Source organism: Phycodurus eques, chromosome 1 (genome assembly GCF_024500275.1).
Source record: "Phycodurus eques isolate BA_2022a chromosome 1, UOR_Pequ_1.1, whole genome shotgun sequence".
NCBI classification, from domain to species: domain Eukaryota; kingdom Metazoa; phylum Chordata; class Actinopteri; order Syngnathiformes; family Syngnathidae; genus Phycodurus; species Phycodurus eques.
In genome coordinates, this window is record NC_084525.1 from 20410396 (window position 1) to 20431193 (window position 20798).

The 20798-nt window shown below is 42.2% G+C and overlaps 1 protein-coding gene across 1 annotated transcript in view; it reads right to left on the reverse strand.

The window, feature by feature from the left end:
- LOC133405319 (probable G-protein coupled receptor 153) overlaps positions 1-20798 on the reverse strand; it is a 63324-nt gene that overhangs the window by 26699 nt on the left and 15827 nt on the right. Inside the window, exon 2 of the mRNA XM_061682180.1 lies at positions 17230-17846. Within this exon, the coding sequence (XP_061538164.1) occupies positions 17230-17603 (374 nt within the window). The 5' untranslated portion in view covers positions 17604-17846. The remainder of the gene's footprint in view (positions 1-17229; positions 17847-20798) is intronic.

The following is a 20798-nucleotide window of genomic DNA, read 5'->3' on the forward strand; positions in this document are numbered from 1 at the left end:
TACGAGCTTGCCACATCATGCCACTGGGGTTTTTTCTCATCCCCCTAGGAAAAACTCCTGCTCCTGATGATCACTTAGACTGGTACAGGTTTTGCTCAAGAATAACACTGTATTTAGCACAAAGCATCTTTCCCTCGACTCGGACCAGTTTCCGAGTGACTGCTGTTGAAAAACATCTCGCCATCACCATGTTTCACTGTGGGGATGGTGTTCATGGGTTGAGGACATGTGGTGGGTGCACACCAGACATACACAATTTTCGTCTCATCTGACCAGACCACCTTCCTCCATACATTTTGGGAGTCTCCCACATGACTTTATGTAAACTCAAAACGTGCCCTCTTTTTAGCTGAGAGTCACGGCATTCTTCTGGCCACATTTTTCATAAAGCCCAGCTCTCTGGAGTGCACAGCTTATTGTGGTCCTATGGGCAGATACACCAGCCTCTGCTGTTGAAGTCTGCAGCTCTCCCAGTGTTACCTTTATTATAATCTCTGTGCTGCCTCTCTGATGAATGCCCTCCTTTGCCTGGTCTGTAAGTTTTGGTGGGCATGTCTCTCTTGGCAGGTTTGTTATGGTGCCATATTATTTCCATTTGACGATGACGTTGCTCCCGGGGATGATCAAAGATTTTGATTTTGTTTTTTAAACTTAACCCTGACTTGTGGTTCTAAACAACTTTGTCCCTGAATTGTTTGGAGCGTTCCTTAGGCTTCATGGCTGTGCTCGTTTAGCTATGCCTCTTGCTTTGGTGATGCAGCTTCTGGGGCCTTTCAGAAAAGGTGTATACAGTACAGTATATACTGAAAGATTATGTAACACCTAGATTGCTCACAGGTGCAGTGTTTCCTCTACATAGGCCCACCCAAGTAAATTGAGAGCTCGCCAAGAAGATGAAAGAAAAATTGCCATCCCCGCCCCTCCAAAATAAAAATAACACACGTGTTCATACTGTACAGACACAGGGAAACCTCTACTGTCTGTCTCACAGCTCTGGACTGTGATTAGCCAAGATAGCTAGCTAGCTAGCTAGCGTCACTAGTCACCCGATTGTCCAATGTTCAATAATGGATACAAAACAGCAGCGCGGCACACGATTGTGTCGTGCCAGCGCCATAGCTCTGGCTTAGCCAGGCTGGCTAGCTAGCTAGCATCACTAATCCAGCCGCAGAAATGCCAGAGCGGAGCTGACGTGACTTGTCACTGATCATCGCCTGCATGGCGGATTCGTTGCTATTATTTTGTCCAAGGTTCCGGCACATTTGCGATTTCAAAATTCTATACACTTTTTAGACTCTAATTTCCAGACTTTTCAGTAAACAATTCAAATAATTTGTGACATTTGAGTAAATAGATGATGATATATGTCATTTTTTAACGTTTTCGTAAAACAATAAAAAATAAAAATACTAAAAATTAGAAAAGTCCAGTTGATTCAATTGAACCTTAGCATATTTCCATGATCTGGATGATTGATAATCTACACATACATAAAGAAAAACATAACTTTTAGCAAGCAAACTGGTATTTCTTTTTTAAATTAATACTGTGACAGTAAGTTAAGTTAAGATATTTTCGCCCACTCTTCCTTTCAGAATTGTTTGAATTCAGCAAAGATGGAGGGTTTTCGATTATGAAGGGCCTTTTTAAGGTCATATCACTGCATTTCAATCGGATTTAAGTCTGGACTTTGACTAGGCCACTCCAAAACATTCTTTTTGTTTTTTTAAGCCATTCAGAAGTTGACTTGCTGGTGTGTTTTGGATCATTATTCTGCAGCAGAACCCAAGTGCGCTTCAGTTTGAGGTCACAAACTGATGGCTGAACATTCTCCTTCAGGATTTTCTGTTAAAGAGCAGAATTCATGGTTCCATCAATCACAGCATGTTGTCCAAGTCCTGAAGGAGAAAGCACCCCAAGACTGTCACACTATCACCACCGTGTTTGACTGTTAGTATGATGTTCTTTTTGTGAAATGCTGTGCTACATTTACGCCAGATGTAACAAGTCACACCGCATCCAAAAAGATGAAGTTTCATCTCGTCAGTCCATATAATATTCTCCCAAAAGTCTTGGGAATCATTCAGATGTTTTTGTTTTTTTTGTGCAAAATTAAGACGAGCCTTTATGTTCTTTTTGGTCAGCGATGGTTTTCCCCTTGGAACTCTGCCTTGGATGCCATTTTTTCCCAGTCTCTTCCTTATTGTTGTGTCATGAACATTGACCTTAACTGAGACAAAAGAGGCCTGCAGTTCTTTAGAAGTTGTCCTGAGATCCTTTGTGGGCTCCTGGATGAGTCATTGCTGTTCTCTTGGGGTAATCTTTGTAGGCCGGCCTCTCCTGGGAAGGTTCACTACTGTTTCATAATTTCTCCATTTGAGGATAATGGTTCCGTATGGTTTGCTGTAATTCTAAAGCTTTACAAATGGCTTTTGTAACCCTTTCCAGACTCATAGATGTCAATTACTTTCTTTCTCGACTGTTCAGGAAATTCTTTGGACCGTGTCATTTTGTTGCAGCTTTTTAAAATCTTTTTTCAGACTTGATTTTGTCAGGAAATATTTTGTTTAAGTGATTTCTTGATTGAACAGGTCTGGAGGTAATCAGGCTTGGGTGTGATCAGTGAAAATTAGCCAAAATATTGTGATTAGCCACAATGAATTCATTTGATTTAACAAGGGGGTAATTACTTTTTCATACAGGGCCAGGTAACTTTGAATATTTTTTTTACTTAATAAATGAAATTACCATTAAAAACAGAATTTTATGTTCACTTTGGTCATATTTGTATGATAGTTACATTGTTGTATATTTGTGCAGAGTGGTTTGATGGTCCTCACATTTCCAAGTAATTGTTACAGTCGAACACTTTGCTAAATGTGTTTGTGTCCTTTGGCGACGGCCTCTTTCTCTCATGCACATACACTTGAAATACAACAGCCAGTGATGGATGTTTCCATTAAAACATTGTACCTGTTCTGGATAAACCAACCACAGGCTTCAGTAAGACAGGTCAGAGTAGTAGTAGGCGAGTCGTCATCACCATAAACAGTGCCTTTGAGACTTCCCATTTCACCCCAAAAATTATTGTAGTCTATATGGGTTGAAATAAAAATTTAATTAATTTGAAAAAAGATACAAAGGAAGGTAAACGCCTGCTTTCACTTCCGGTTAGTCCAATTTATGCTTTTACCGTTAAAATCATACTAATTTGTCTCCTAAAGGGGAGATGGACCGCCTCTTAATGTTACTTTTCCATTTTAGAATTATGTTGTAGTTTAAAACCATCCATCCATCCATCCATTTTCTGAGCCGCTTCTCCTCACTAGAGTCGCGGGCGTGCTGGAGCCTATCCCAGCTGTCATCGGGCAGGAGGCGGGGTACACCCTGAACTGGCTGCCAGCCAATCGCAGGGCACATACAAACAAACAACATTCGCACTCACATTCACACCTACGGGCAATTTAGAGTCTCCAATTCATGCATGTTTTTGGGATGTGGGAGGAAACCGGAGTGCCCGGAGAAAACCCACGCAGGCACGGGGAGAACATGCAAACTCCACACAGGCGGGGCTGGGGATTGAACCCGGGTCCTCAGAACTGTGAGGCTGACGCTCTAACCAGTCGTCCACCGTGCCGCCGGGTTTAAAACCAGTGGGATAAAATATACATTTTTGGATTTAAGATAACAAGACCATTTTCCAGCCTTGCATTGTCACACGCACATCCTCTTTAATCCCTGTAACAAATGTTTCAATTGTATGTGGTTGTTGAGAGCACTGTAATAGTTGCAATGAGGCATTTGTTTTGTGTGGTGGAAACATCTCATCCGGTTCAGTTGACAAACAGATTTGACATCAGACATTCAAATTTGCAGAAATACGATAACTAGTGGCGCTATTGCGATGGCAACACTGGTGGCGTTCAGCAAGCTCATCCCGAGGGGGACCCAGGCAGGGGGACGCCACCCACTCCCCAAGACCCAGGGTGGTCCCCTAGCCCAACCAAAGCGCCCCGACCAGTCCCAAAGGGAGGGGCACAGGTACCGTACCATCCGCAACCGTAACCCCCACCGAGGTCAACCAGCTCCCCAAAGGATGTGCGAATGTATATAAAAATCTGTGGGGAAAAGACATGGCGGGCCAAAGAGCAGGCCAGCGTGCCGGAACACCTGACCGAGTGTCCTCCCCAGCCCGACATTGCCCTCCCCCGACTGACAGGTGTATGTAGTATTCAAACTGGAGGACCGGCAGGGCAGAGAAGGGGAGCAACCAGACTGGAGACCAGCACAGATGTGCCAGGACCTGGCCCGGCATCCGCCCCATCATGACTCGTGCCAGCCCCCCAGGGGACCCTGAATGAGATGTCAATGTGCCAAATGTGCCAAATATGCACAATGTGAGTAATAAAATGTGCTGAGTGTGTGAAGTAAGAGGCTAGACTCCTGCAGGCCCAGCCCGGCCCGATTGGCTAGAAGACCACAGAGAAAAGAGGAGCAGCCCCTCCCCACCCCACAGATAATTGGTAAGCGTATTGAATTAGTATTTGAGATTAGTTTGTATAATTTTGAAAGGAGTTTTTTGATTTGTAAGAGTATTTCCACTATTTTCTGAACAGAAATGGGTAGTTCTAAAGTATTCACGTGTGTTGAGAATCTTTTTAGGATTTTTGTTGACTTTATAGTTTTGAAGGAAGTTACCACCTCTAATTTGAAATGCTTGGAATAAGCTTTCACATGACATAAATGCATTATTTTTGAATAAGTGATGTTGTCGGTCAATTCCACTTTGTTCCCATGTGCTGCAGTAAATAATCCCAAAAATGTTTTCCATTAGAGGTACAAGTTTTCCTGAGGTATTCATGCCTAGATATTTTCTATTCCCTGTCGGAATAGGAAAGTTTGTATTTTGGTCTGCAGGATTCCACGAGTTAGTCGTTATAGGGAGTATTGTTGATTTTGATTAATTGATAGCGTATTCTGATAATAGTGAAAATGACTTAATGAGGTTGAAAACTGTTTGAAGTGATGACTTGGGTTCTTTTAAATAAAGGATATCATCTGCATGTAGATTGATTTTGTGTTCTGACAAAGGAACGCAGATACCTTTAATACTAGTGTTCTGCCGTATCGCTATTGCCAGTCGTTCGATAAATAGTGCGAATAGCAGGGGCGAGAGAGGACATCCTTGTCTAGTTCCTGTTTATAAAGTGAAACCTTGTGATGTGGACCCCATTTGTGGTGAGAGTTGCTTTGGGTGAGTTGTATAACGTTGCGATCCATTGACCAGATGAATCACCGAAGTCAAATTTGTGAAGTACTGCAAAAAGAAAAGACAAGTTGACTTTGTCAAAAGCTTTACCTGCATCTAGTGACAAAACAATTGCTTTTAGGTTATTACGCTGAGACATACATCTTAGGTTTATCAGTCGCCTGACATTGTTGGTAGAGCTCCGACCTTTAATAAAACCTGTTTGTTCATAATGTAATATCGACGGGAGATTCTGTCTATTCTGTTGGCTGAAGCCTTAGAAATGATTTTGATGTCCGTATTGATTAGTGACAACGGTCGGTAATTAGCTGGATGAGTGGGGTCTTTCCCTGATTTCAGTAGTTTTATTGTGGCTGTGTTCATATGGCTTCTAATTAGGCATTTATCTTTTATCTCTGTCACCATTGTCACAGTGGTTCTAATATAGAGCGGAAATGTTTATAAAACTCTGTGGAAAATCCATCATTGCCTGAAAGCTCTCCCCATTCAGCGAAGGTTAATAGGGTGTCTAAAGGCTCTTTACTTTCTGAATTGAGGGTTGTTTAGGTTATTTATAAAAGTTTTAATGTCGTCTTTATTCGGTTTATTGTGAGACGAATATAAGCTACTGTTGTAGCTGCAGAATATATCATTAATATCCTGTGGTGATAGAGTAAATTTGCCACTTGAATCTTGTATTTGTTATGTTGAAGTTGGTTTGCAAGAAATGTTCTTATTATTGTGCTCGAAATTATTGTATCTTAGCTGTTGTAGTAGGAACTGTTATTTTTTGATAATATGCTATCAGGTTGTTGTTAAGCATTATAAAGTTGGTTCATAAGTAGGTCTGTCGGATTTATTGCATATTCTTCTATAATATGTTTGATTTTCAACTTCAATTGGCTTTCTAATCTTTGTTGTTGTTTTTTTCTTGTAGAAAGAGTATGAAATGATTTTGCGTCTAATGACAGCTTTCCCTGTTTCCCAAAGTAAGGATGGAGATATAGTTCTGGAATAATCCATATCTAGAAAATCTTTCCATTCCATCCATCCATCCATCCATTTTCTGAGCCGCTTATCCTCACTAGGGTCGCGGGCGCGCTGGAGCCCATCCCAGCTGTCATCGGGCAGGAGGCGGGGTACATCCCGAACTGGTTGCCAGCCAATCGCAGGGCACATACAAACAGACAACCATTCGCACTCACAGTCACAGTCACACCTACGGGCAATTTAGAGTCTCCAATTTATGCATGTTTTTGGGATGTGGGAGGAAACCGGAGTGCCCGGAGAAAACCCACGCAGGCACGGGGGGAACATGCAAACTCCACACAGTCGGGGCCGGGGATTGAACCCGGGTCCTCAGAACTGTGAGGCTGACGCTCTAACCAGTCGGCCACCGTGCCGCTCTTTCCATTCCTTCCTTCCAAATATATAAAGCTCTGGATCTTTCAGTAGAGAAGTATTGAAGCGCCAGGTTGGAGAAGTTATTATGTTTGATTCAAGTTTGAGGCAGAGAGAAATTGGAGCATGATCGCTGATCATTATTGGATGTATTTTGGAAGTACTGTTTTGAGCATGCGGCACAGTGGCCGACTGGTGAGCACATTTCCCTCACAGTTCTGAGGACCGGTGTTCAAACAGCATCGCCTGTTTTGAGTTTGTATGTTCTCCCCATGCCTGCGTGGGTTTCCTCCCACATCACAAAAACATGCGTGGTAGGTTGATTGAAGACTCTAAATTGCCCGTAGGTGTGAATGTGAGTGCGAATGGTTGTTTGTTTGTATACGCCCTGCGATTGGCTGGCGACCAGTTCAGGGGTGTACCCTGCCTCTCGCCCGAAGATAGCTGGGATAGTCTCCAGCACGCCCGCGACCCTTGTGAGGATAAGCTAGGGGTCGGCAAACCTTTTGGCTCAGGGGCCAAATTGACTTTTAAAATTTGACAGGTGGGCCAAGCCAGGACCAGATGCTTACATATCAAAAATAAAAAAAGGCATTGTAGTGTTAATACTTAGATTTACTTTTAATGAGTACATTGCTGTTTTGTTGATCCCCTTTTTTCACCAGTACATCAAAGTCTGGTGTTAGTTTTGTTGTGGCAGTTCTCAGAACACATGTGAGGTGTTCATCACTCAGCTGTGATCTGTAGGATGTTTTGTTGGTGTTCATCACACTAAAAGTCTGTTCACACACACATATGTAGAGCCATACATCACCAGCATCCCCTGTGCCATCTTCCAGATTTTTGGAAATTTGTCTGCGCTTATTGAAGCATAAAAGTCATCCAGTTTGAGAGTTGAACTTGTCTTTTCAGAAGTATCACATTGGAGATCAATCAGTTCCATCTGCAGTTCCCGTGGCGCTGTTTCAGGGTCTTGTGTGACTGCATCTTGGATGGCAGTTTATCAGATAAAGGTTTTTTGCTGAGCCTGCAAGCTTGATTTTAACCGCTGAGCCGTAGCCAGCAGTTCCTACTTTGATTGGCTGTTAGCATAATCAGCATGCTTGGTAGAAAAGTGATGGCTGATGTTATATTCCTCTAAAACCGCAATGGTTTCTTAACAAATTAGAAATACAGCCTTTGACCGGACTTCAGTGAAAAAGTATTTCGTAGGTCATTCTATATTAAACCCACTGTCGACTTTCCTTTGGTCCATGGTTAAAGAAAGGTGCAGAGCAGTAGCAGAGTATAAACAGAACAGCCAAAGTCAAGTCAATGTGTCACTGTACCTACTGCCCAACCTAGTGGAACCACTGGGCATTAAAGGACAATGTGGTGGAATCACTCCGCATTACAGGACAACTTCAAATGAATGCAGTCATGATTTTGATAGGATTTGGATGATTCTGTACCAAATTTGAAATGATCAACGGGCCGGATGTAGCCCGCGGGCCGTAGTTTGCCCACCCCTGGGATAAGCGGTACGGAAAATGGTCGCTGCGGACAGTCTAAAAATGCCGCTGTTTGTCGCCACAGAAGGGAGATGCGAAAGCAGACGAGTTTGTCTCGCTGACACAGCAGGTGATTGAACTACTGCAACAACAGGACATTTTCACGGCACGACTTCAGCAACAGCAGGAAAACTTGAAAAGCTTTGTCACAATAATCATGGATTAAAAAACAACAACAAATTTCAATGGAAATACAGCAACTTACTTTCTATCTGTCTTTCTAACAGTCACAAATCTGAAAGTCCACTTCAGAAGTTTGCAATTTAGCCACAATGGAAGGAAAACATTCATGCATCCATCCATTTCCTTTTACCGCTTATCCTCACACGGGTCGCGGGCGTGCTGGAGGCTATCCCAGCAATCTTCGGGCGAGAGGCGGGGTACAACCTGAACTGGTCGCCAGCCCATCGCAGGGCACACGAAACAAACAACCATTCGCACTCACATTCACACCTACGGGCAATTTAGAGTCTCCAATCAACCTACCATGCATGTTTTTGGGATGTGGGAGGAAACCGGAGTGCCCGGAGAAAACCCACACGGGCACGGGGAGAACATGCAAACTCCACACAGGCAGAGCCGGGATTTGAACCCCGGTACCCAGAACTGTGAGGTGGATGTGCTAACCAGTCGTTCACCGTGCTGGCGAAGGAAAACATGCAAATTAGAACTTTAGTTTTTTATTTTTTTGCTAATTTTTGGAAGGCCATACTACAGCATATGTCTGGTTTTACTGTACATAGTAATGCATCTAATCAAACCTTAGAAGCAGTATTATGCACTGCACTGCTGCATAAATTCTGTGGACTGTTATACACTACCTGTATTTTATTTGTGGATGGTTGTTCATCTGTTAGAAGTTAATCATTTGTTATTAAATGGTATTTTTTGTCGAGTCTTTAATTACACAATACTTGTGACTTTTTTTAATCTCCCACTTGAAAAATACCCCAAATAAATAAATAAAAAAACAACACTGAAACTAAAAAAACTCAACTAAAACAAAGCATTTTTGAAAAACTACCCGTAAATGTATTTGAAAAAGAAAAGTTAAAACGAAATAAAAACTAACTTTAATGGAAAATCTCAAACAATTATATCCTCAACCCTTCACCTGTCAATTAAATATACGCCGACGTTCGCTGTAGTCATCTACTGGTTAAATGGCTGAATAACGTGTGCCACAGAGCTTATGCTTAATAAACAGTTAACGTTCCCATGTTTGTGTTCACTGGGGACTAACACACACAACAACCCGGAGAGGCACTGACGTTCTAAATGACGTTGCCGTGGAGGAGCGAGGTGTTGAGTTCCTTAACTTGCTAGCTTGTTAGCTCGCAGGCTAGCTCGTTAGCGCGTGGCCGGACTAGTGAACACAACCAACAGTTAACTTTCCCTTAAGTGTCTCTGTTGTGCAAATCTACTTGCTGCAAGGCTGTGGAATATTAGACGAAGCCAACACCGGCAAGAGTGAGAGTGACTGTATGGTGGCAGTGAACTCAACTCAAGTCATTTTACAACAAGCACGAGTATGGTAGATAGTGAATAAAAAATCTTCAAAAAAGAGGCTTCAAGCTGTATAATGCCAATTCCAGTGGAAGTTTACTGTCAAACTAAACAGATAACAAGGAGAATTAGGAGAAAGTCCGCTTAGCTTAATTTTAACCAACAAAGCAAAACACCATAGACTATAATAACAAATATCATCAGTGTTTTGGTTTTATAACCCTTTGGCAAGAGATACACGAACACCAACGGTGGAGCCGCTCATGTTGACAGACAAAACAACAATACCAGCATATATTCTTTATCCTCTGCGAAAAATGACTAAGTATCACTACAATTTACTGAAGAGTTGTTACTTAAGGAAGTGTCTTGCATTCACTCGGAAAAATAAAAAAACAACCAGTTTTCTGAGTAATTTATTTTTGGGGTTTGTTTTTGTTGAGTAATTTATTTCCTGTTTTACTGACAATTTACTCAAAAAAACAGAAAAATATATTTAACAAAACAAAGCCTCAGAAAAACAATCCAAGTGAATGCAATACGCTTCCGTAGTCGAGTGCTATTTCCTTTCTCAAAAAACATTGCAAATATTTTTCCTGTCTTTTGGGGGGGATTTTCATTCATTTCATCGGGGAAAGACGATTTGAAAGACGAGTGTTTGGAGTTACAAGCCTGGTCACAGAACAAATTCAACTTGTACCTCAAGGCACCACTATTTATAAATAATATTCCAATGAACGGTATACAGTACCAGTAAAATGCAATTTTCTTTCAGTATATTTAGGTATGACATTTATACCACATTTATATCAAAAAACTTTTCTTAATTGATTTGCTGGGAGAAATTACATGGTGTACCTGCAGTCCATTTCGACTTAATTAACGAAATTACCAAATATGGTTCCCTGGCCCAATGGGCTACAAAGGTAATATGCAGCGAGATGTGGACCGAGCTGTTGAGGCTTTTATGATTTATAAATAGAGTTGACTGAACAAGTGTGCTGCATTATTACAGAAAATGCTTAATTCCTCCACCAGAACAGCAATAAATGTTGAATGTTAAATGTTAAAATTTCCTCTTGCCATTGCTCTGAAATAAATCAGCACAACATAAAAATGTACACCAAAAAAATCCCAATCATTTTCTTTGCGTGTCCTAATCTATTTTTAAAAGATTACTTTACATACACAGTTGCAAAATGCAGGGCAGCAGTAGCTTCTGCTGCAAAGACAAGGAGGTCACTGTGAGCAATAACGCTAGCCTTTCCTCAATATGCCTCAAGTTCCTATAGCAGTGAGATCGCATCACTAAGCAGCTTGAATCTATTGCGTGAATGAGCATTGCAACGGGAGGCGGACGCCGTGAGAGAGCAGCAGCACAACTACAAGGTTGAAATTCATTATTCAGGCTTTCAGTGTGTGTTAATGTCAGAGACAAGGCAGTCATGCTAACTCAGCAGGGCAATTATGGAGCCATTTTAATGAAAAACGAATAGCATTTACATTGCAATTTGGCTCAACAAAACTGTTGTTATGAGTAACTGAATATTGAAATGAACTGGCGAGTGCAATGCCAATCCGAAGAGAAGTCAGACAGGTTATTGATAGGTGTGAATGGGACAAAAGCATACAATCTACAATACACCAGCTGGCCACAACATTACTGCCAAAATCTAATACAAGAGCTGGATCTATATGGCATTATGCCCTCAATGTCCATTTTTGATTGATAGTCAGCAATTCATTATTAATTTAACAATGTATATTGTCGTGGTATAGAACAGGCCCCATAGAGTGAACTGTTTCTATTTTGACTGAACAAGGTAACCAACATACAGTATTTGACAGTCCAGTTGTACGCCAAAGCAAACTACAATTACAAAAATGACACACCACAGAGAAGAGTGTTGTTAACAACCCTGCAAAATTTGAATGATTAAACAAATCTTTTTTTTTTTCATGAAATGAGGCTTCATCATTGTGAAACATCAAGCCATTGTCTCTGCTTGTGGGTGTGTCCACACAATGCATGAAACCACGCCCTGCTGGAAAATTAATGCTAATGCTTCTAGCATCTGTCTTATACCTAAACATCCCCTACGTTTGGGGCGTGAAAACATATCCGCTGAAAGCCTGCAGTGGTTGAAATATATTCCACAGAGTCATCGCGGGGCTTTCCACAGCATATGAGAGGCGCTAGCCCCCGAGCTAACAGGCTTCTGGGGCTCCTGTAGGCTGCCGGATGGGAGGTGGGCTACTTCAGATGACGACACTGAGCCGTTCTGTCAATTGTGGCATACAGGCAAGATGCATTATCCGGATGACCACACAGCTAGCTACACTCGGTAACTGCACACTGTAGTAGAAATGGGCCTCGTAACATGGAACTGCGAACAATTGCGCCAAATATCCACTGATGTGAATGAAGGTGCACAGTTCTTATATAGCAGGGGAGGAGGGACTCAAGCCGGACGCCCAAGTACGTCAATGGGCGCCGTTTTAGCCAAGCCCAAAAATTCTGGGAAACTAAAATGGTGAAAAACAATGCTATAGATCCACAATAGTAGTTCCCGGTCATTGGACGTTTTCAGGAATTATCTTCAAACGTATAATATAATTAGAAACAAATTCACTTCACAGGTAAATTACCACCTCTTTACCAAAACAAATAGAACTGTTGTGCAGGGCTTGATTGACTGTGCAGGTACACCTAATGCTGTGGTCAGTCTGTGTCTATGAAATCAGCGTGTGAGTGTTAGAGATTGCGAATTTGAGCATCTGTTTGTCAAATTGGCTGGACTATCTGTAAATGCGTCATGCCTCGGGAAGTACAATCATTATTTGTTCCTCCGCATCGGGGTAAGAGTGAGACGTCCCGATCATCACCACGTGTCACTTCACCACTTTTTGCACATCTCACTCAACAAACAACAAGCTTGTAGTTCTGCAAAAATCAATCCAGAGTTCATAGGTTCTGTGTTTGTTGGCTACTGTGTGCTCTTGTTGACTACAAAATGAAAATGTAAATCACCATCATTAACAGATGGTCTGCAGCATACGAAAGACCTTTAAGGAGTGCCTCAAGGCGAGCTGTGATGCAGCTGCACAAATGGTATATTAATAATTATATAAGAGCAAAATACTTCCATTGAAGCAACCATCCACAGCAGAAATTCAATGACAAAGCATCTTAAGAAAACATTTACTGTAACACATACTTACACATTTGGCCCAATATAAATAAAATAAATTCTTACTGTCTAAAAATGACCAACAAAATAAATCATGCATCCCTGACAAAAATAGCATCAAAATCCTATTGGAAAGCAAGCAGCTATGTGTGAACAGCAGATGTCTTGAGAGTATTACAAGGCCAAATTGTGTTACTGCAAGATCACGCTGTCTGGTAATATGAATCTCTATTATTCAGTGTCACTTGGCTAATATCACTTGTTGTCTGGAGCCAAATGTAGCTGAAGGCCAGAGCTAGCAGATGCTCCTTGTGGAATATTTTTCTGTGGTGCAAGCTCAAACAGGAGCATTGGCTGAAGAGAAGTGTCCCCTAATACAGACAGTGTACTCATCTGAGTAGATTCATCATTGAGGGCTGTATTCTCCCGTTCATGCGTGAGTCTTTTTTTACACAGCTGAGCAAACAGACTTCTTGTCAATGCTTATTCTCCCGTTCAGTCTTCTGACACACCCGCTGTGCGTAACCAGGGAATGAGTGCACAGATACCATAGAGGCGTGATTTATTGATTCTATCTGAGCCTGGCTGTAAATCATGGAGCATGGAGTTTTCCTGAGAGTTGGAAATGCCACTGAAATCCATGACAATAGTATAGCACACTTTTAATATGAAAATACCTTGAGTAGCGGATGCGTCGTTGGCCAGTCTGACGTGCACATCGCTCTGGCTTAACACACTAACACTTTGAAGGCGAGCATGTATATTTGTTATTCTTTTGGAAATAATTCCAATACAATTCATTTAATTGCAATACTTTGCTTATGATTGAATGCATGTTTGGCGGTCCATTAATAATAAAAAAAATAAGGGATAGATCTGTCGTACCCAACCTTCCTTGCACCATGGACTGGGCCAGTTACTTTGTCACGTAGACAATTCAATGACTGGGATAGAAGCGCACTCACAGAGCCTCTTTGATCATATCAATAAAATATTTTTTTGTTAAGTCACTCTACAAACATACATTTGATAGCTTTCTGGATGTGTCCTACAACGTGTGGCAGCATATATTGTAAAACCTCAAGTACAATACAATGGTTCATCTTCCTTGGGCGCTAGACTCAATTGCAGCTTCTGGAGCGCACAAGATGAAACATGCTTAAATTGATGGCAGAATGCACGCAAAACCAGATTTGACAGGGAACATCCAGGTATTAGGGTTGCTCCAACCAGACTGCGTACCTGGCAAAGTGTGTAAATCACAGAATTAAGTGAACGGGAGAATCAACGCAGTCAGAAAAATACGTAGCTGCGTGGCTTCTTTGACTTAAGCACTTAGGAGAGTGTCTACAATATCAATTAAAAATACATCTTCAAAATTGTTCACAGCTTTTTATTGAGGACAGAATGTCATGCCACTAAGAGCTCCACATGACCAAGGTGGTCTATAATATTGGTGGACCCCTTCTCATGTTGTGTTCACACTTGCCACAGTGCTAACGTTACTGTTCAGAATTGTCAGATTTTACGGAGCCCCAGACAGGACATGAAAGTAAAAATTAACTAACGAACGATAATCAGGGGACATAGGTCAATGAGGTCCGCAGACACATTTACTCTAAGTCATCAGCGATTTTTCACCAGCTCATTCTGTATTTAATAAGGGTATATACTGCAAACATTCAATGCTCCAGTCACGCATGTGTCGCTCAGTCCTCTTCCGCATATATGACATCACCATGCGAGACTATTTGTGCTGCTTTTAACGGTGTGTAATAAAACGCTTTGATTGGATAAGATTGAAGCCGGCGAGTGGGAGGACAGATACATAAGCTTCACAGACATGTGGGGTGGATCAGAAGTATTTCATTCATAATGTGTGAACAGCAGACATCAAACGCTCTGAATCACTGCAGAAAGGAGTTTATCGAACGCGTCATCATGATTATTATCATTATTAGGGGTGGGTAAAAATATCGATTAATCAATGCATTTCAATTTTCTGCCCCACAATCTCGATTCAGCAAATCCTCCAAATCGATTCACATCCTGTCACTTTGCGTGTGATTTGCTGCACTGAAATTGTGCCACTATGTGCTACTTCTGTGCCTCTGCTAATGATTGATACCACTGATTTCCTTTGTGACATGAGACTGTAAATACAGTTCCTCAAATGACTATCAACAAGTATCAACATTTATTTTGGAGGATCTCTCTTCTAGTATCAGAGGCATCGACATTTCAGACAGTGTCGATCCTCTCCCGCAGGCACGGGGAGAACATGCAAACTCCACACAGGCGGGGTCGGGGATTGAACCCCGCTCCTCAGACCTGTGAGGCAGACGCTCTAACCAGTCGTCCACCGTGCCGCCGTTTTACACTTTCTATAGAGACTTTTTAATTTATGTATTCACTTAAATAAGAGATTGTATTTTTGGTTGAAATGTTTAACTCTATTTCCCAAGAGGAAATAAACATTCAGGTCTACATGCAGCGCCAACTAATTGCACATCCGCGTCACGGTTCTGGGGACCGGGGTTCAAATCCCGGCACTGCTTGTGTGGAGTTTGCATGTTCTCCCCGTGCCTGCGTGGGTTTTCTCCGGGCACTCCCGTTTCCTCCCACATCCCAAAAACATGCATGGTAGGTTGATTGACGACTCTAAATTGCCCTTTGGTTTGAGTGTTTGCGCGAATGGTTATTTGTTTGTATGTGCCATGCGATTGGCTGGCGACTAGTTCAGGGGTGTACCCTGCCTCTCGCCCGAAGATTGCTGGGATAGGCTCCAGCACGCCCGTGACCCTAGTGAGGATAGGTAGAACGGAAGATGAATGAATGATGCACTTTGTGACATAGGACACACAGTATGGTTTACATGGGATCAAAAATAAATATTTCAAAATCGTCCAAATTTACTCTTATTTGTGTATTTTTACTTCTTACTGAATCGATATCGGAGCATTTAAATCAACATCGAATCGAATTGCAACCTAAAAATCGAATCGAATCGTGAGGTTCTTAACAATACCCAGCCCTATTCATGATTAGCTCATTCTTGCTGGCCAGTGGGGTGGAGAAGGGGGGTGGGCAGAAGCGCAAACGATCGTGCATGGGTGGGGATAGATTCATGAGTTCCGCAGATGTAGTTAAGTCACCCGTGGTTCTTACCAGCTCATCCTGTATTTAATCACGTTGTATTTGCAACATATGACAATGCTCCAGTCACGCCCAGTCATGCACAGATCACTCTCTCCATGCATGCGAGACCGCCATTGTGCTTCACTTAAAGGGAATTAATGAATTAAGCTGCTTTGAGTGGCGGCTATGTTTAGGCCCACAGGTGCAGGGAGCCCCTTTTTCGAGATTACGACAACCCGGTATAACCCGCCCCCCTCGCAGAGTTACACCACATGCCGCACCAGATTTGCGCTAGTCAGGAAAATAGAGCCCGATGTCCTTAATGTGTCTTTTCTTATCTGTTCACCTTGCTTTGTACACTGGGGTACAGTCATGCTTGCCAAAAATGTTCCCACTAAGTTCGAACCATACTTCCTCCAAAACGTATTTTTAGGATAATGATCCAGTTAAGTAGCTTAACAATTGATTGTTGAGGGGATGATGTTTGTACCACAATGTTTTGTCTAAGGTTTTGATGTTTTAGACAAAACATTGTGGCAAATTTGCTTTCATAATCTAAAACCCACAATGACAACAGTATCAATAATCTAGAGAATGCAATTTCTGTAGACATTGCGTGTAAATGTTAAAGCTGTCGCAGAACTGAAATGCTGTGGAATTAATTGAATTGCTGACACATTCAATGTGAGACTTGAGGTTGGAATGAATTGGTCAAGAAATGTGGAAGAATGAGTGTGTAAGTATCTCTTAATTGGGGAATTTTATTGTGAAACTTTGGGAACATTGTCACAGCTCCATAACTACATGTCCTAAATAAGATGAACATGGTGGCTAATGTGGAATATTACAAAAATATGGACATTTGGGGAATCTGAAAAATAGTTCACAAGATGTCCTGAATGAACTGAAAAGATTTAAGTTGGAATGTCAACGATGAGGATTTTATTTGTTGTTGAATGTCTCATTCACTTGATTTTTGTTTTTTCATGTGGAAATATGTGCAACTGGGGGGAAACTAGAAATCTTTGGGATGTGGAAAATAGTTCCCCTAATGTCATGAATTTAGTGAATTGATTGATTGGTTTGAAGGAGTAGAATGTTACAAAAGACTAATTGTAATAATAAGAAAAACGTTGGGTGCAGAATAACATGTGAATGTATACACTGAGACATAAAAAACCCAAAGGTGTCTTACCTGTAGTTGACAGGCCAGCGTACCATCCACATGCGGTGGTAAGAGAGTGATGTGACAGAGAAGCAGGTGACCAACGTGAGAGTGTAGAAGGTGGACACAAACACCTTGCACAAGCCCTCGTTCCACTCGTAGTTGGAATGCTGACGCCGCAGCGTTATGACGCAGTACATGGTGATGGGGACGGCCATGTTGAGGATGTGCGTACCAGCCAGCGTGCAGATGAGGAACTCAAGCGGCTTCCACTTCTTCTGCTTGGCGCTGACGCTGAGGATGCTCCACGTGTTGGCCAGGATTGACACGCCCGAGCAGACCAGCCAAGCCAACGTGTTGGCGTTGATGACATCATCCTTCATGGTGGTTGCCTCATCCACCATGTTGGAGAGGGGCGGGGCACAGCCTTGGGGGCCGCAACGAACTGTTGGCAAGAGTGGGTACGCGTGAGGAGAAGGAGGAGTTGGTGGCGGGCAGGTGGGAATCCAGGGTGTCGGACGAGGTAGGCATCCTACACGGGTGGGTGTGCACTCTCCATGGGAAAGCCGTAGCAGAGGCGAGGACACGACAGTGGGGCAACAAGGCGGGAGGCTAGCGGGAGATGGTGGCAGATCCGGGCCGGTTGCCTGGGGATCAGAAAGAGAGAGGGGGCGGTGATGTAATCAAATGCCATTAGTCAGTCCAATTGAAAATAATCCTTCATCAGCTATAATCCTTCTTCCCAGTGAACTAATTACATGAATCATCACACTTTATTACAGTTAATACAGAAAGTCATTTATTTGTCGTGTTTCAGACAGAACAGTGATCAGTCAGCAAGGCTATTTTGAAAAGAAGTGGAAGCAACATCCAAGCAATAAGCTGCCAATTCAAAGATTACTGTATACAGTACTTATATAAATTAAATAAAAAATGATGAAACACACTAGAGTGAGTCCAAATTGGGTCATTCCCATGCATAGAGCCATTTACAGTGGGTATAAAAGTCTACATACCCCTGGTCAAATGCCAAGTTTTTGTGATCTAAATAAATGAGACTAATTAATGTGAGCTATATCTACAGTATATAACTCAATAAAAAAAAAAAAGTAAAAATAGCGAAAAACAACTGGGATAAAGTGGTCGCACAAGTGAACATACTCTGTTATAAATGAGGATGTGGCTGTGTTCAGAATTAATCACATTCAAGCTCATGTTGAATGGGAGTCAGCACACACCTGCCAAAGGTTAAAGAGCCTCTGATTAACCCAAATAAAGCTGAGCTGTTCTGGTAGTTTTTTCCTGACAGGTATTTTTTTGCTTTCTAGCAGAGGCCTGGAGGTTTAGTGCTGACACTGACTACTATTTAAAACTGTCTTTCATAACTGGGTAAAACCATTTTTAAGACAGACAATGAAAGTGATTGGTGAAATAACAGAACCTGATGATTGAAAGTGCATCTCTATCTAGCAGGCAATAAAATATCTAAAAAAAAAAACAAAAAAACATTTGATTGTTTTTAATATCACTGCAAATCAGTAAACATATTGCCATTTCCATAATTTCTTTGCACATATTGTAGCTTGTTAAACCACAGTCAAATCACAGTTCGTAAAGTGTGAATGAAAATAACTGAGCTGTGGGTGTGAGCTGGGCATAGCAAAACAGAATAAAATGTTGTCACAACAAGCTATAAAACATCATGCACATAAATATCACTGCTGGTGAGGGTCTACTTTTACAGACCTATTTACTGCACAAGATGAGTCAAAGCACCAGAAAATAAAGAATGATGTTCCCTCCCTCCCACGGTGGGGTGAAAAATGCTTGCCACAAAGCCAGGGCATGTTGTCACATTCATTCTTTGTCCAAACACTCATGTGCTGTGGGCTGTGGGCAGAAACCCTGAGAGGGGACACTGAAAATGACCTCATCAGCATCTTCATCACCATCATCCCACGTTTGAAGATGAGAGTCACTGATGATGTAGTGGTTCATTCGCCACACTTCCGTTGCAGCCAGGCAGCGTGGGTTTAGTTCCAACACAGTGACCGTGTGAGTGTGAGCGTAAATGATTGTCTCTCTCTCTCGTCCAGTATGTAGTCTGTAAGTGGTATATAAAATGGAGGGCTGGATGGAAGTTTGCAGGAGAAAAAAATGGCACCACTAAGACTCTTACTGTTTGATGTGCTTTTTGAACAGACAACAAATAATGGCCGCATGTCACTAGGCAGAATTTGTGAGATAAGCTCATTTACAGTATACCCCAAAGCCTAGTTAAAAACGAGAGTCATATGGCAGTCACAGTCTGTATGGTTCCTTAAAAACAAGGAGAACCAAACAGCAGATAATAGACTGGGAGGGTTGACAGAAAAACATCAGATAGAAAACTGGCGAGTGACGAAATGTTTTTTCTATTGATAACCTCCTGTTAAATTTACACAATACTAGTACACTTTAAGAAAACATATCTGTTTTTTATAGCACTACCATCTGCTGGAGCTAGTGGGGTCTCTACTTAAAGCAACATGAACCTCCTGTCCAGTACCAGTCATTCGGGACAGCAAATTGAGCATACTGTAATTGTGCAAATAACAAATTACATTTTGCTACTTCACGCTGCAGTGACGGTTTACACAACAGCAAATTGAGCATACTGTAATTGTGCAAATAATGAATTACATTTTGCTACTTCACGCTGCAGTGACAGTTTACACAACTAAACAGACCACAGCATCCACTTTTCTAATTTGCCCAAAAATAAATAAATGCAAGGCTCCAAATGGGAAGTCTTTTAAGAAAACGTGAAATAGCAGCAACACCTACAAGTTGAAATAATGTACTAGTTATTTAAAAATGCAGCAGTTCCTTTTAGCAGTGGAGACAGCGCAAGTAGAGACAGGTTTTAGCAGAGAAACATGGAACGTGAGATGGATCTTGAGGGATTGCGGGAGTTTTAATTGAACTGATGTGGGATTGATGATGACTCCATCTGGAGTGGGAGGTCACGGGAGGAAAGCCAAATGGACTGACCCACCTTGTACTCAGGAGAGCGACAGAGGCCACGAGCCGTTTGTTCCTCTCTGCGGACTGGGCTAAGGCCGCCCTGATGTCTTTCCAAATGGCCTGGACCCTCTAAAGGTGATCCCTTACTGCGGGAACTGCCACCCCCTGCTCCTGTTCCCTAAATAATGGAGGTTGGAAACAGTAGCAGGCCATGAATGGAGACATACCAGTGGCAGAGCTGGTGAGTGAGTTCTGGGCATACTCAATCCATGGGAGGAATGAGCTCCAGGAGGTGGGGTTGCGTGCGGCAACGCAGCGAATGGCCGCTTCCAGGGACTGATTTGCCCGCTCCGTCTGGCCGTTGGTCTCTGGATGGTATCCCGAAGACAACCTGGCTGCTGCGCCCACCGCTTTACAGAACTCCTTCCAGACAAGGGAGGAGAACTGAGGACATCGATCCGAGACGATATCAATAGGGATTCCGTGGAGTTTGAAGACATGTTGGACAAGGAGGTTCACAGTTTCAAAGGCAGAGGGTAGCTTGGGTAGGGGAATGTAATGGACGTACTTAGAAAATCGATCGATAATGGTGA